This window comes from Volvox carteri (assembly GCF_000143455.1).
Source record: "Volvox carteri f. nagariensis unplaced genomic scaffold VOLCAscaffold_51, whole genome shotgun sequence".
In the NCBI taxonomy this organism is placed as follows: domain Eukaryota; kingdom Viridiplantae; phylum Chlorophyta; class Chlorophyceae; order Chlamydomonadales; family Volvocaceae; genus Volvox; species Volvox carteri.
In genome coordinates, this window is record NW_003307594.1 from 549,295 (window position 1) to 561,906 (window position 12,612).

The window sequence follows — 12,612 nt, forward strand, 5'->3', positions numbered from 1 at the left end:
GGGGTTGTAGGCGTTTGGCTCTTGGCCATAATATACCACTGGTTATGCCTCTGCTTAAATGAACCAACTATAGGCTCAATTGTTGCCTACGAAAGAAGCCGCATGCTGTACGGTGCAGGATCTGTGTGGTATGTGTGAATATCGCAGGCCTTCAGTGTGCTCGCTCGCCGCCACCCTCGCTGGCCAACCGTCCACCTAAACGCCCTGGACGGACGGCGACCTGGGATCTAAGGGTTTGTAGTTGGTGGTTGGCATGGAGAGCCAAGATCTATCAAGGGATTGGATGGCGCAGGGGCATGGTGGGCAAGGAAACGTTTGCACACGGGCTGTACGGCGTTTAAGGATATTTTCTCATCAAGAGGAGTACGGCCGTGGTCTGTCGTGTCCGCGGCCTTCCGGAATGTGCCGAGGACCTTGGCATGCTCCGCCAGGTGTTTGATATTAGGTGTGCTTTTGCACCTGACGCTTCGACCTAGTCGTCTAGGATTCTGAAGAGACTGGCTTGAAGTATTCATATCCGTTGAGCCATCGGTTCAGGTCCTCCACATTCATCCGTGCGCGTTTTCAAGCTACCCTGCTCGCTGCTGCACGTTTTTTGGTTGGATTTACCGGTTTAGCGCGGATCGGTTGGGATGAGCAGCTTTCTTTCCTAGATTTAGGATACATGTGTGTCGTTTGCCGCCTCTGGCGTGATAAAAGATAAAAGGTGCGCCACCGCATAAAGCAGCCTTCTGTTTTGTGTAAGTGTTTGTGTGTGTTCTGTTGATTTCTGATGTTGAGGAAGTTCAAGAGAGCTAGGTCTTGTCCTTTCTGTGTGTCTCGCCAGCGTTTCCACCAGCAAATTCGCCCCCTTGCATCTATCAGCTGATATCGAGGCGAAGGGAGGGCGAGGGTTTCAGTTTGTTGGCGCCGGGCTTCAGTCGAGCCTGAGCCTTTCCTAAGCTGTGGTTGTATTGCTCCACTTCATCCTCTTGCGCATAGTGGAATAGAATAAGGGATGGTGAAACTTTTTCATCCAGTGGGCATGCCCGCGTACGGTTTTTAATATTGTTGGCGGCCATTGCGGCTGATATTATGCTAATCGAGTTATATTTTCGAATCTGGTATTCCGACAGACGTGTGGCTGTCTGCGCGGCTTGCGCAAAGCCGAACGCTTGCGTCAGTGCCGGACATCCCCGGAAATAGTCTTCGTTCCTCCTGTGTATTGTTTATTTTGTGTAACATACATCCTGGATACTCAACATGTGCCAACATCAGGAGGAAGATTGCAGTAATTTGAAAGCATTACACGTTCAGTTGATTTTGGTAGCCAGATGTCCGTGCCTAACCGGGCGAAGAGGATATGTATACCCAAGGATAGATGTACGATAATACGCCAGGAAGATTTTCGTTACGCATAATGAACACCTGTCGGACAATGTCGAAATAATCGGAACGCACATAACCACCAGCTCTCGAGAGTTACGCTCACTTAAGTACAGATCAAACCTACAGATCTCTTCTCGCCTCACCTCACATTTCCCCTACGCGTCTAGGCCCGTTTTAACGTATCCTCTTGCCACACTTCACCGCTGCTGCTCTCACTCGATAAGCCATGTTCAATATTCAATGTTTCAATATGCATGACGCAGTGCGCATCCCGTCTGCTCTCCCCTTGCTTCCCACCAACTGTGATTGCTGTTGCCGCTGCTGTAACCGAACCTCAGCCCACAGCCCTCAACAGCCCCCACAGCCGCTCCCAACCAGTGGATCTTCCCAGGTCAATTCGGCAGCTGGAGGTGCAGCTGCGCACCCTCACAGGAAACTGCAGCTCTTGGGCGCGGCCCTTCCGACAAAATAGGACATTCGCAATCCTCGTCCGTCTCATCCCTTTCGCAGCCCGCTTCGGGGAAATCACGCACAGAGACTGCCCTGCCAGGAGGAGGATCTTCCAAGCGGCGGTTCTTAAAAATCTGGGATCTGGTCGAGGCTGTAGCCGGCACGGCCCCTCCAGGCCAGCCACGCCAATCGTGTGTGGTAGGCGCCGGGAATGAAGGCAAGGGAGCCCAGGATGATGAGTGGCAGACCTGGAAGAGGTGGGAGGAAGGGAAAGGACGCGCGGGTTGCGGCCGGTCGGCAGGCCATGCGGGTCGCAGCGGTAAGCTTTACCCAGTACAAACGCTTGACCTGTGAGTCCAGGGAAGCCCAGGAAACCTCTTTCCTCTTACAGCCAAAATCCCAAGAACCCATACGCAGTACAGTTGTAATTGGTCTACAACCTCGCGTACAAGGCAATAACTCTACTTCAGGGCCCTCCGCTTCCCCTTTCCCAATAGCCATGGCATCTTTACAAGAAACCCTTGAATAGCAACTCGCACGGCTAACTTACCACCTTCCTGCTGCTTTCCCGTAAGGTACAGACCAAGTCCTATCGATAGGAGGATCGTTCCAAAACACAATAAACCTATTGCAAGCGCCACCTGCAGACCCCGAACAAACGTCATTACAGCAGTTGCCTGGCAGACCAGCGGCTATCCATAGCTTGCCTTCTTCCATGGCCGATTCCGATGTTCATTCCCAAAATTAAACTCTGCGTCCGTATAGGGATCGAGGCGGAGGCTCATGCTTCTGTGCTTAATATCGGAAAACCGCTAGTCGTCCTTCGCCTGTCCACATATGCGTCCTTCTGTACAATTAACCTCCAATGGTTGTAGTGATAGGCCCAATCCCAGCGCTCTCAACGACTGCTGCAAATCCGTGATTCCAGGCTGCAAAAGCGTTGCCCCGAGACCAAGCACAAAGGGAAAAGTATTATAAAGCAGTCTGCATCGAAATGCACCATCTGAAATTCAATAAAAAACAATGACAGTTGTTTTGGGGTACGACACAACCTTGCATTGCTTGCATGAAGCAGACCTGTACGCATGATCCATGATACATCGGTTTGAGGAACCTGGTCGTAGGATTGAAATTTCCATCCATTGACCTGTTCATGACATCTGCAAAACTCGTCCCATAAGCACCTTTTGAGCCAACCATTCCAGCGGTATGCAGCTCTGGTGGAGCAGCTACATTGGAATCGCAGCACTGACATTAGTCGTAACCACCATAATGAGATGCTTGGCGCAGCTCCGCCGGGCAGCTACGGCTGCGGGGCTTCCGGCTCATGTGACGCCGTACAAATGCCCCGTGCCGCGGGTCATCCATCACCGGATCGAACACGTAAAGCCTGGCCGCTTAATCATCGTTGGTGAGGCCCAAATGAACCTTCAGCTTCAAAGATGCCCTCCTGTCCTTGCCCCACTAGTTCCACGCCTGGTCAAGCCAGGTTGCCTAGTCGGCGTTGCTGAAAACACACGCTTGTAACCTTTCTCAGCTCGATCCCCCGGCAGGCGCCGAAATCCTCCACTGCTTTCAACGCACTCCCCCCCCCATTTCCCCGCTTAACTCCCCCGGCTGGTTGAAATCCCTGCGGGCCCCTGCGACCCCCACCCCAGGCGACGTTCACGGAACTCCCGAGCTCTTCCGCTTGCTGGATTCATTGCGGTACAACGCCGCCTCTGACAACCTGATCCTTGCCGGCGACCTCGTCAACAAGGGGCCCGTGTCCCTTGCAATACTTGATGCCGTACCGAAGCTCGGCTGCTGGGCCGTACGCGGCAACCACGACGACGCGGTGTTGTCCGCCTGGCTACAGTTCCGAGCCGGCCAGCCACTAAACCCCAAATTGAAATGGGCTCAAGACATGACAGATGAACAGGCTGCCGTACTTTTGGGACTGCCGTTCACAGTTTCGGTGCCCGAGTACGGTATAACCGTCGTACATGCAGGTACGCGCAGGTGGCTTACGTCAGCACATGCCTTGGACTCTGGTGGGCAGTGTATGTGAGGGCGTATAGGCTGCAAGAGCTGTCCTATCGAAATGCGCAACGCCGTACCAAACGCCGTACTTGACGCCGCATCCACAACGTATGCTTTCAGGCTTGGTGCCCGGCGTGCCCATTGAGCAGCAAGACATGTGGGCCATGTACAAAATGCGCAACGTGGTGGAGCTGAAGGAGGACGGGGGGGAGGGGCAGAGAGGGGCAGGGGGCCAGGGGGAGGACGCGACCCGGAGGTACCAGTTGTCTGTTCCCAACGTCCACACACCTCCAGGCCGCGCGGGAGACGCGTGCAAAGGCAGTTCCGGAACCCCTAGGTGCGGCTGGGGGGATAGGGGCGAGGGGGGGGGGTCAGGCGTGAGGCGCCTGGGGTTCCTTCTCAAAGCGAAAGTATTAGAGCCTTATAGCTTTAAAGGGGCTGGATTGGGGGGAAAGATAGCGTCCTGTCCTGTTGGGATAGGCCGAGTGGCAGACTCCGCCCGTGCCTGGGCCTCTGGGATATCCCCCGTCCTTCCCCTCCCGTAGTATCAATGCGCGTCAATGCCGTCGGCCTGCAGCCCCGGCCGCCCCGCAGCACCCCTCCCTCAACCCTCCCTCAACCCTCCCTCAACCCTCCCTCAACCCTCCCTCAACCCTCCCTCAACCCTCCCTCAACCCTCCCTCAACCCTCCCTCAACCCTCCCTCAACCCTCCCTCAACCCTCCTCACCTGGCCCCCAGTCGGAGTACAGGGCAGATGTACAGGGCGGTGGAGAAGGCCAAGGACGGCGGAAAGGCCTGGGGGGCGCTGTGGCGGGGTCCGACCCACGTGTTTTTTGGCCATGACGCCAAACGGCGCCTGCAGCTGCATCCGCACGCCACGGGCCTGGACACGGGCTGTGTGTACGGCGGGGCGCTGACAGCGGCGGTGATGCCGCCGCTAGCGGATCTCAGGGCGCGTAGCCCGGGGTTTCTTTCCCGGTTGCGTTCGGGAGGGGCGTTGTCGCGCAAAGACCTGATGGTGGAGCTTGTGGCCGTGGAGGCCGGGGAGGTGTACTCGGCACCGGTGAACGACGGTGCCAGAAAGGGGTGAAGGGGGCCAGCAGGCGGGTGGTCTCCATGTGGCTCACGTCACGTGGGTTAAGGGGGGGGGCCGGCAGAAGACGAAGACGAGGTGAAAGAGGAGGAGGGGGCGGGGGAGGGGGATTAGTAGCCCTAAGGATGCGGAGTTGGAAGCTGCCAGCCTTGGAGGGGTTGAGACGTGGAGGTGATAACGGAGTAGGGCTTGTTTGTGTGCTGCTGCGTCTTGGCGATCGGAGCTGTGAAGGCGGCGTTGTAGGTTGGTGCAGGTGTTTGCGGTGTCCCCCTTCCCCCTCCTTCCCCTGGGGCGCTGTTCCGCTCCGAGGGTGAAGCCGTCCGAAGGATAGCCCACTCGGACAATCGTGATGTGGATTCAGTTTTCATGTTACTTCTCATGTTACTGTGTTACATCTCCTGTGATTCCATTCCCTTGTCGTACCAAGTTATGCATCTGTCGCCGTACAGCCGAGATGATATGCCATAAAGGAAGGGGTTTCGTGAAGTTCATTCACAAATGGAATGGCGTTGGCACTGCATTGCTGCGGAATGTTTGCTGCCGAGTGCAGTCACTTGGCTTCACCAAAACTACTTTTGTACTCTTAGTTACACATTATTCGGTTCATTGCGCGACGGGTCAGCGCACAGGGGACGTCCTGTCCGCCTGCGTTGCTACGGATGATGGGACGGCGCCGTAAGGTATCACTGAACTGCGTAATCCGACCGACCGACCACAGGACCGCACCATATAGAGGCCATGCGGAGTGAGAGCCACACAGCCGTATGTGATACCAAGAAGACGAGGTGCTCAGGGCGCACACGCGAGTGGCGACGAGTGTAGATGATGACGGAATCCTCCGCATGGGATCTCGCCTTGGGGTGACGGCGGACAGAACGGCGTCCTCCTTCCCCTTATTTCCTCCTTCCCCTTATTTCCTCCTCCTCCTCCTCCTCATCATCATCATCCGTGTCAACAATTTCCCAGTTCTGCCTCTTATAAAATAATTATGTGCCACCTTTTGTGGACTGGTCGAAGCCCCAACGGCGCCGTCGTAAAAGTAAGGGCAGCAACAAGGGGTAATACACCGCAACGGACACAAAAGCATAAAATGGGAAGTAGCACCAAACGCCGCCAACAGTGGCAGATGTGAACATCCACACACACACACACACACACAAGCGCCAACCAATCCAACCCTGGCAGCATGAAAAGATGCGGTTTTCCGGCAGGGCCGTATTGGCGCCACTTTTAACGACATAAGCAGGAAAATCGCAATTGGTGCATATGCGTATCGCCTGGAAAAGCCTATAAAAGACCATATTGGTCTTCTCTGTAGCTCTCGTATCGCCTGTAAAAGCATAAATTCACCACTCGTTACGGACTTCTGCAGACTTGTCTTCAAGACTCTCGTGATCCTCTTCCTCCTCCTCCTCCTCCTCCTCCTCCTCCTCTTCCTCCGGCATTTTTTGGAGGGCGGGGGAAAAGGGGGCTGTCGCAGCCTCCCCAGCTCGCTACCCTGCCTGCCCGCGGAGGGCGGTTCAATGCTGTCGACTGGAGCCCGCCGCCGCGCCGCTGCGGTGCACCCCGGACCAGTTCAGGGCCGTGTTGCTCATTATTATCACCGCGCTATACTTGACATCCAGCATTCAATTCCTTTGGGAATATCAGAAATACACACACGCACACATACATGCATACATATGCACGACATACATACAATATATCGCAACGCAAAACGCAGCGCAGCCGGACGCAGTACAACAGCTCCATGTGCGTCCCGATGCGGGTTTCGTTTATCTGGACGGCAAAATCCTTAACGCCGCCAGGATCCCGTACAATCAACGACCGACGGATAGCCGTCCTGTTCACACAACGGCCAACGAACACGATCAATTCTGCGTAACCGGCGGACACCAAGCCTCAATTTCCACATGCGTTACATGCATGCATGCAAGACTCGCTTGTGCCCTGAATGTTTCCATACACACGCACATCAGCGTCTTTCTCCAAGGCCATTGTCCCGCCAGCAGTCATTCTTAATTGGAATCTTTGCCCCGTCACATGCTTCCGTGACTTCAAATATGAAATGTCTCCCACACCGTCGTCGTCGCTCTAATAATGTGTTTTGGCCATGATAAAGAACACAAAATGCCGCTCGCCTGCCATCATGTTTTTTCAGTTTCCCTGTGTGCGGGAAGCCGAAAGTGCTCTGCGACATCCGCTGCTGCTGGTAAACCACACAACGCACATGATGTACACGCACAGGGCGCTTACGTGGCGTCACTGCCCATGCAGTGGGAGCGTGATAGTTCCGTGAAAAGGTCCCGCAAGCGGGTGGTAAGAGGTGCCATTAGCGACCATTGTTCCGCAACACCCCCGAACCTCACTTCGCTCGTTAACTTCACCAACAAGCGAGCTCACCCCACCTCCTCCTCCTCCTCCTGCGGGTCTGGCGGCTGCTACCACAATCTATCTGGGCAGCAACCACGAGGCTATACCCACCACAGGTAACGCAAATACGGAGGGGGGAGAGGAGGAGGAGGAGGAGGAAGGTTTGCACTTCAAGAGGAGGGCGGCACGCAAGAGGGGGACACGGAGGGAGAGAGCTGAAGAAATGAGAGAGGTTCGCACATGCACGCACGCATGTGCTCCGCCCGCACATGTGAGAGCGCATCAGAGCAACTCACCAGGGATCAGGTGCACTCACCCGGGCCCGGGCCCGGCCCCCACTACCGCCGCCTGGAATGCGAAAACAGGCCATGCTATACAATTTTTGTATCATGATGTTCATTTTTGCGCAAAAATTGACTGACGCCAACAAAAGGCAGCGTGCAGAATACCATGAGGGGTTTCAATACTTTCTTAATCTTTATATAAGTTACTGGCGCCGCCCTGGCATGGGCGCCCCCGCACCTCCCCTCATGACCCCCCCCCCCGTGTGGAGGTGATGGGTGAGAGGGGGGACCAGGGACCAGTGAGGAAAGCAATCAGCCGTGGATCAAATAAACCCTACATGCATGCAGGGTACACACCACCACCACCACCACCACCGCAACCGCAACCGCAACCGTAACCGTCCATCCCCAACCCAGCTCTCGCAACGACACAACCACACAGCGGTGTTGTGGCCACCTCGAGCCACCAGAAACCCCCTCTCACCTCTCCGCCACACACGAGCACTCTTTCTTCTTCACCCACACATAGCAGCTGGACCCGGTACACTGCTGCGGCGGGGGCCACGGGGGCCCTCCACACGACGATCAACTCATAACAACCCATAAGTGCTACCGCATCCACCCACAAATTCACTCATATGGCCGTATGGTGTTACCAGCTGCGCCGAGCACGGGAAACACCCTGGCCCTGCCCCTGCCGCACAAACCTGACCCACCCCAAGCCCCCACCCCCACCCCCACATAAGGAGGCTTTGGACATGCACTACGCAGGGGCCGTACACCCGCTACTGGTACTGCTGGTAACAGGGATACGAGGGGGACTCCCCTAAACCGCCATCGCGAGGTGGATCGAATGGAGTCGTCAGAAAGTTTAGTGGAGTAAGGCCATCCATGATGATGATGATGATGATAATAATGACGACGGGTGCGCGCCGCACCGTGAGAGAGAGAACGGGAGGGACAACACGTATACATACACAGCCAACCGCACGCTCGTGCTCTGCTGCACTGTCGCGCCAATTTCGGAGCGACTGAACAGAAGCCTCCACCATTCACACAACCCTCTGCCCTCTCTGCCACACCTCCCACGCATTGTCGGAATACATAATGATGTAGACTTAAGAATTGTAATAAATACTGATGCTACTGCACTGTGCGCCCGCACACGCACCTGTTATTCATACTTCACTGTACACCTTCTCCCCACAACTCTCCGCCGTACAACGCGGACGCCAACGCCGGTTTGTTCGTTGATGCTTTGCACCACTTGTAGCAGCTGCACACCCACCTCATCAAGGGGACCCGTCGCGGCCCCCCCTCCCGCCGCGGCTCTTGCGAACAACACCACATCACACACATCACTGCATTGCGATGTCGTACACCGCAGTACAACGCCCTCCTTTTTGCCATCAGACAGGCGGCCTTTTCCATGGGTCCGCAGTTCTCGTTTCGGTGTGCCGCTCCACAGCCCCACTACCCAGGTAGAGCAGCAAGTCATCTATACGTCTTCAGCCAGTTTATTCGTCTGTCGACCTGTCAGTCAATCTGTCAGAGAGTCCATCGAAAGCTCACTCGAGCTCCTGCAGCTGCGAGATGATCAGGGAGACGAGGTCGGCTGTCTTGGGGCGCCGGCGCGGGTCCGCCGCCCAGCAGGCCTGCGCCAAGCCCCTGCACCAGGCAAGGAGCCGCCAGGGGACCCCGTCGCCATGGGTGACATGGAGGGAAGAGGGAAGAGGGGTTCACACAAGCGGGAAAGTCGCACACAGAACCACTACTCGGGCCAAGGGGAATTTAAAGCTAAAATCTGCGGCAGAAAGCTGTGGCGGTAGCACGGCAGTAGTGCAGGAATAGCAGAAGCTTCTAGAACGGAAAGGAAAACGGTAGAATCCCTGTGGATACGAAGGCCATTGACGCGGCGTTGCCGCACCGGGTGGGGGAGAAGGCACACAAACAGACAGACGGACAGACAGAGGCGGTCTGGCCTACAGAGCTGACACAGACATATACACACATACCGCGAGGCCAGCCAGCCCACCTGTACGACAGTGGCACCAGGTCTCTGAACGTGGGGCGGGCGCCCTTGTACACATGTCGCGGGATGTGGTCGGGCGGCAGGTGCGGGAAGGGGCGCACACCCCCGGACACCAGCTCCCACATCTGCCACCACCACCACCAACACCACCACCACCACCACCACCAACAACAACAACAACAACATCCAGTGTGTGAGTATGAGATTGAGTGGCAGGATGGGCGGGAGGATGGGCGGGAGGATGGGCGGGAGAGTGCCAGGGTTTGGCAAGGCAAGGGGCGTACAGTACTCACCAAGATGCCAAAGCTGTACACGTCCGCATTCGCCTCCACTCGGGCCTCTGGGAATACATACATACATGCATACGCACACATAGAACCTCATCCACCGTAACCTCATTCATGTATTCACTCGATTGTTTACAGCAATAATGAACATACACACATACATACACACACGAGAATAGTGAGGTGCTCATACAGAGACAGTCAACGGCGGGGGAGGGGAGCGTCGCTCCTCCCATCCCACTAAACATCGCGGAGGACATGTGTGTATGTGTGTATTACGATTGCCAAGAGGCGGCTAGCACCACCAACACCTGGGTATCCACCCGCGCAGGGAGCGCGGGGAACTGGTCGGGTGTATTCGGACAGGGGTGGTGGTGAGGTGTACACGTGTGATAGAACAGAGCAATGCTGAGCCAGCTGTCCTATCATGACCCCCGCGCGCTAGCCAAGCTCCCCGAACTCCCACAACCTCTCAGCCTCCCCCCACCGCCACCACCACAGGTCCGGGCCCCCCTTACTTCCGGGCAGCAGCTCCGGAGCCATGTGAGTCACCCTGCCGGCGGGAGGAGCGGCAGGAAGACAGGCAGGCAGGCAGGCAGGGGGATTGCAGCCCCATGTTTCGTTAACAAATAGATTTCAAAATGGACGACGCAACTAGGAAACTGCAGCAACAAAGACAGCAGCAGCAGTAGTAGTAGCAGCAACAATAGCGGCCTCATCTCCCTCACGGCGGCAGCGAACCGTCTTTAAGTCGAGCCGCAATACGGACGTGCGTGGGGTGTGTGCATGTGTGAGTATGCGTGTGTGCGGATAACCCCCCCATCGCATCGTCCCATAACTCCGAGTACAGCCGGCGCCAAACCCCCTCCCTGCGGGCGGCCCCCCCACCTCCCGGGGGAACCCCCCTAGGTACGTGCTCAACAGTATGGGGTATTTGCTCTCCCCCCCCTTCCCCGCCTTCGTCCTTCCCGGCCTCCCTCCTCCCCGTCAAGCAATACACAAGGCCGTACTTACGTGCCACAAGCTTGGTCCACCAACACGTATCGGGTGCCGTCTTCCGCCACCTGCATACATACATACATATATACATGTACATACACACGCTAGCCGAGGGCCACACTAATACACACGCCATTTACCCCGCTCCTCCCAAGCCGAGCAAAATTTATCAACAGGCGAGAGCGCAGGCGGAGGTGCTCACGACCGGGTGTACGGCAGTATGAGCAGCCCGGTAAACCCCGGTACCCGGATTCCCCCGGGGCCACCACTCGACGCTCTGGTCCCCCCCGGGCTTCCCTCGCTTTCTCCCCAGCCCCCAACGCCGAGGGCCTTTCCCCCCTCTTTGAAGCAACTGCCCGCAAGGAATGAGAGATGCACGGCGAGGTACCACCCTTCCCCCCAGACGACACACCTCCCCATTCCCCATTCCCACGCCACCCCACATCTCCCCCCACCCCCAACCCCAACCTCAACCACACACAATTCTTCTCATCTCCACACACCTCGTTGAGATGCAGCACGAACCCAAAGTCCGCGAGCTTCACCGTGAAGCCGCGGGGGTCTCGCGGGTTGGACTTGAGAAGCAGGTTGGCGGGCTTCACGTCTGGAGGTGCAGTCATCAAGAAATGCCGCGGGCGGGAAGGGGGATGGGTGGGATGGGCGGGATACGAGTAAGCGAGGTGTGTGTGTACAGCACGGAATAGCAGCCCTCCCCATGTCGTCCGGACGCTCGCCAACTCCCCCCCCCCCGTTTTCCCCCCCTCACCCCTCACCTCTGTGCACCAGGTGCAGTGAATGTAGGTGTCTCAGAGCCAGGGCCACATCCAACAGGGTCATGTACACACCCTGTACGGGAGGTGGCGAGGGGAGGGGGAGGGTGAGGGCGAAGGGAGGGCGAGGGGGGGGAAGGGGAGAATAATGAGGGCCGTAAGGAAGAGAATAAAGAGGAGGGAAAGGAGGGAGGGGAAATACACTCAGTTTACTCCCGCGGGCAGGAGCACCCGCGGGCGGCCAAGTGGCCACGCGGGTGCGCGACAAGAAAACCAGATATGTACGTACTGATGTACAGAGATCTACCGACACGAGGAGGAAAACGGAGCGGACGCGCAGCGCGAGCAGCCAGCAAGTGCCATGAGTGCAATGACTATCCAACGCGGCCGCCACCACCGACACCATCACACAGCATTAGGGCCCCAGCAGCCACCCCTACCTCACCCGCACCCGCACCCACTTCCACACACCACATCCCCCACTTTCACGTCCTACCCGGAAGTCCAGTTGGAAGGCCCCCTGCTGGTGCTGGTGCTGGTGCTGGTGGTGTGTGCTGGGCGGCCCCCCTGGCGGCCCCCCCGGCGGCCCCACCACTCGGGGAAAGGCCCGGGTGGTCAGGGCGGTGGCCAGGGAGCCGCAGTCCGCCAGCTCAGCCACGATGGCGCAACACACCGCGGAGGGAGCTGCGTGTGCAGGTGTGCAGGTGGAGGTGTCGTCACGTGAGTGGGGCCAGGGGGGAAAGGGGGGGCGGGTGAAGGGGTCCAGCGACGGTAGGAAAAGGAGGGTGAAGAGGACGAGGGGGTGAGGCTAGGGACCGAACCGCTTCGTTTCAGCTTCTTTAGTGTGTGTGTGCGTGTTGGGGGTTGCGGGTTGCGGGTTGCGGGGTGGGGTCACTGAATTCCTGGAAAGCCCTCGCACCGCTGAGGCGCCAC

At 57.2% G+C, this 12,612-nt stretch overlaps 4 protein-coding genes across 4 annotated transcripts; 2 read left to right on the plus strand and 2 right to left on the minus strand.

Annotated features, from left to right (window-relative positions):
- Window positions 1-1,944: 1,944 nt before the first annotated feature.
- On the minus strand, window positions 1,945-2,483 carry VOLCADRAFT_119067 (uncharacterized protein; the record flags this gene model as incomplete). The annotated part of the gene is made up of 2 exons (XM_002955416.1): window positions 1,945-2,066; window positions 2,369-2,483. 2 exons carry the CDS (start codon window positions 2,481-2,483, stop codon window positions 1,945-1,947), a joined length of 237 nt encoding a protein of 78 aa, XP_002955462.1.
- Window positions 2,484-3,090: 607 nt separating this feature from the next.
- Window positions 3,091-4,931, plus strand: VOLCADRAFT_96335 (uncharacterized protein; the record flags this gene model as incomplete). Its single annotated transcript, XM_002955355.1, has 4 exons — window positions 3,091-3,229; window positions 3,477-3,809; window positions 3,961-4,177; window positions 4,580-4,931. The coding sequence occupies 4 exons, from the start codon at window positions 3,091-3,093 to the stop codon at window positions 4,929-4,931; spliced, it is 1,041 nt and encodes a 346-aa protein (XP_002955401.1).
- Window positions 4,932-5,922: 991 nt separating this feature from the next.
- Window positions 5,923-8,336, plus strand: VOLCADRAFT_96336 (uncharacterized protein; the record flags this gene model as incomplete). The annotated part of the gene is made up of 4 exons (XM_002955356.1): window positions 5,923-5,973; window positions 7,182-7,253; window positions 7,861-7,890; window positions 8,121-8,336. 4 exons carry the CDS (start codon window positions 5,923-5,925, stop codon window positions 8,334-8,336), a joined length of 369 nt encoding a protein of 122 aa, XP_002955402.1.
- Window positions 8,337-9,159: 823 nt separating this feature from the next.
- Window positions 9,160-9,979, minus strand: VOLCADRAFT_119070 (uncharacterized protein; the record flags this gene model as incomplete). The annotated part of the gene is made up of 3 exons (XM_002955417.1): window positions 9,160-9,259; window positions 9,627-9,748; window positions 9,917-9,979. 3 exons carry the CDS (start codon window positions 9,977-9,979, stop codon window positions 9,160-9,162), a joined length of 285 nt encoding a protein of 94 aa, XP_002955463.1.
- Window positions 9,980-12,612: the final 2,633 nt, after the last annotated feature.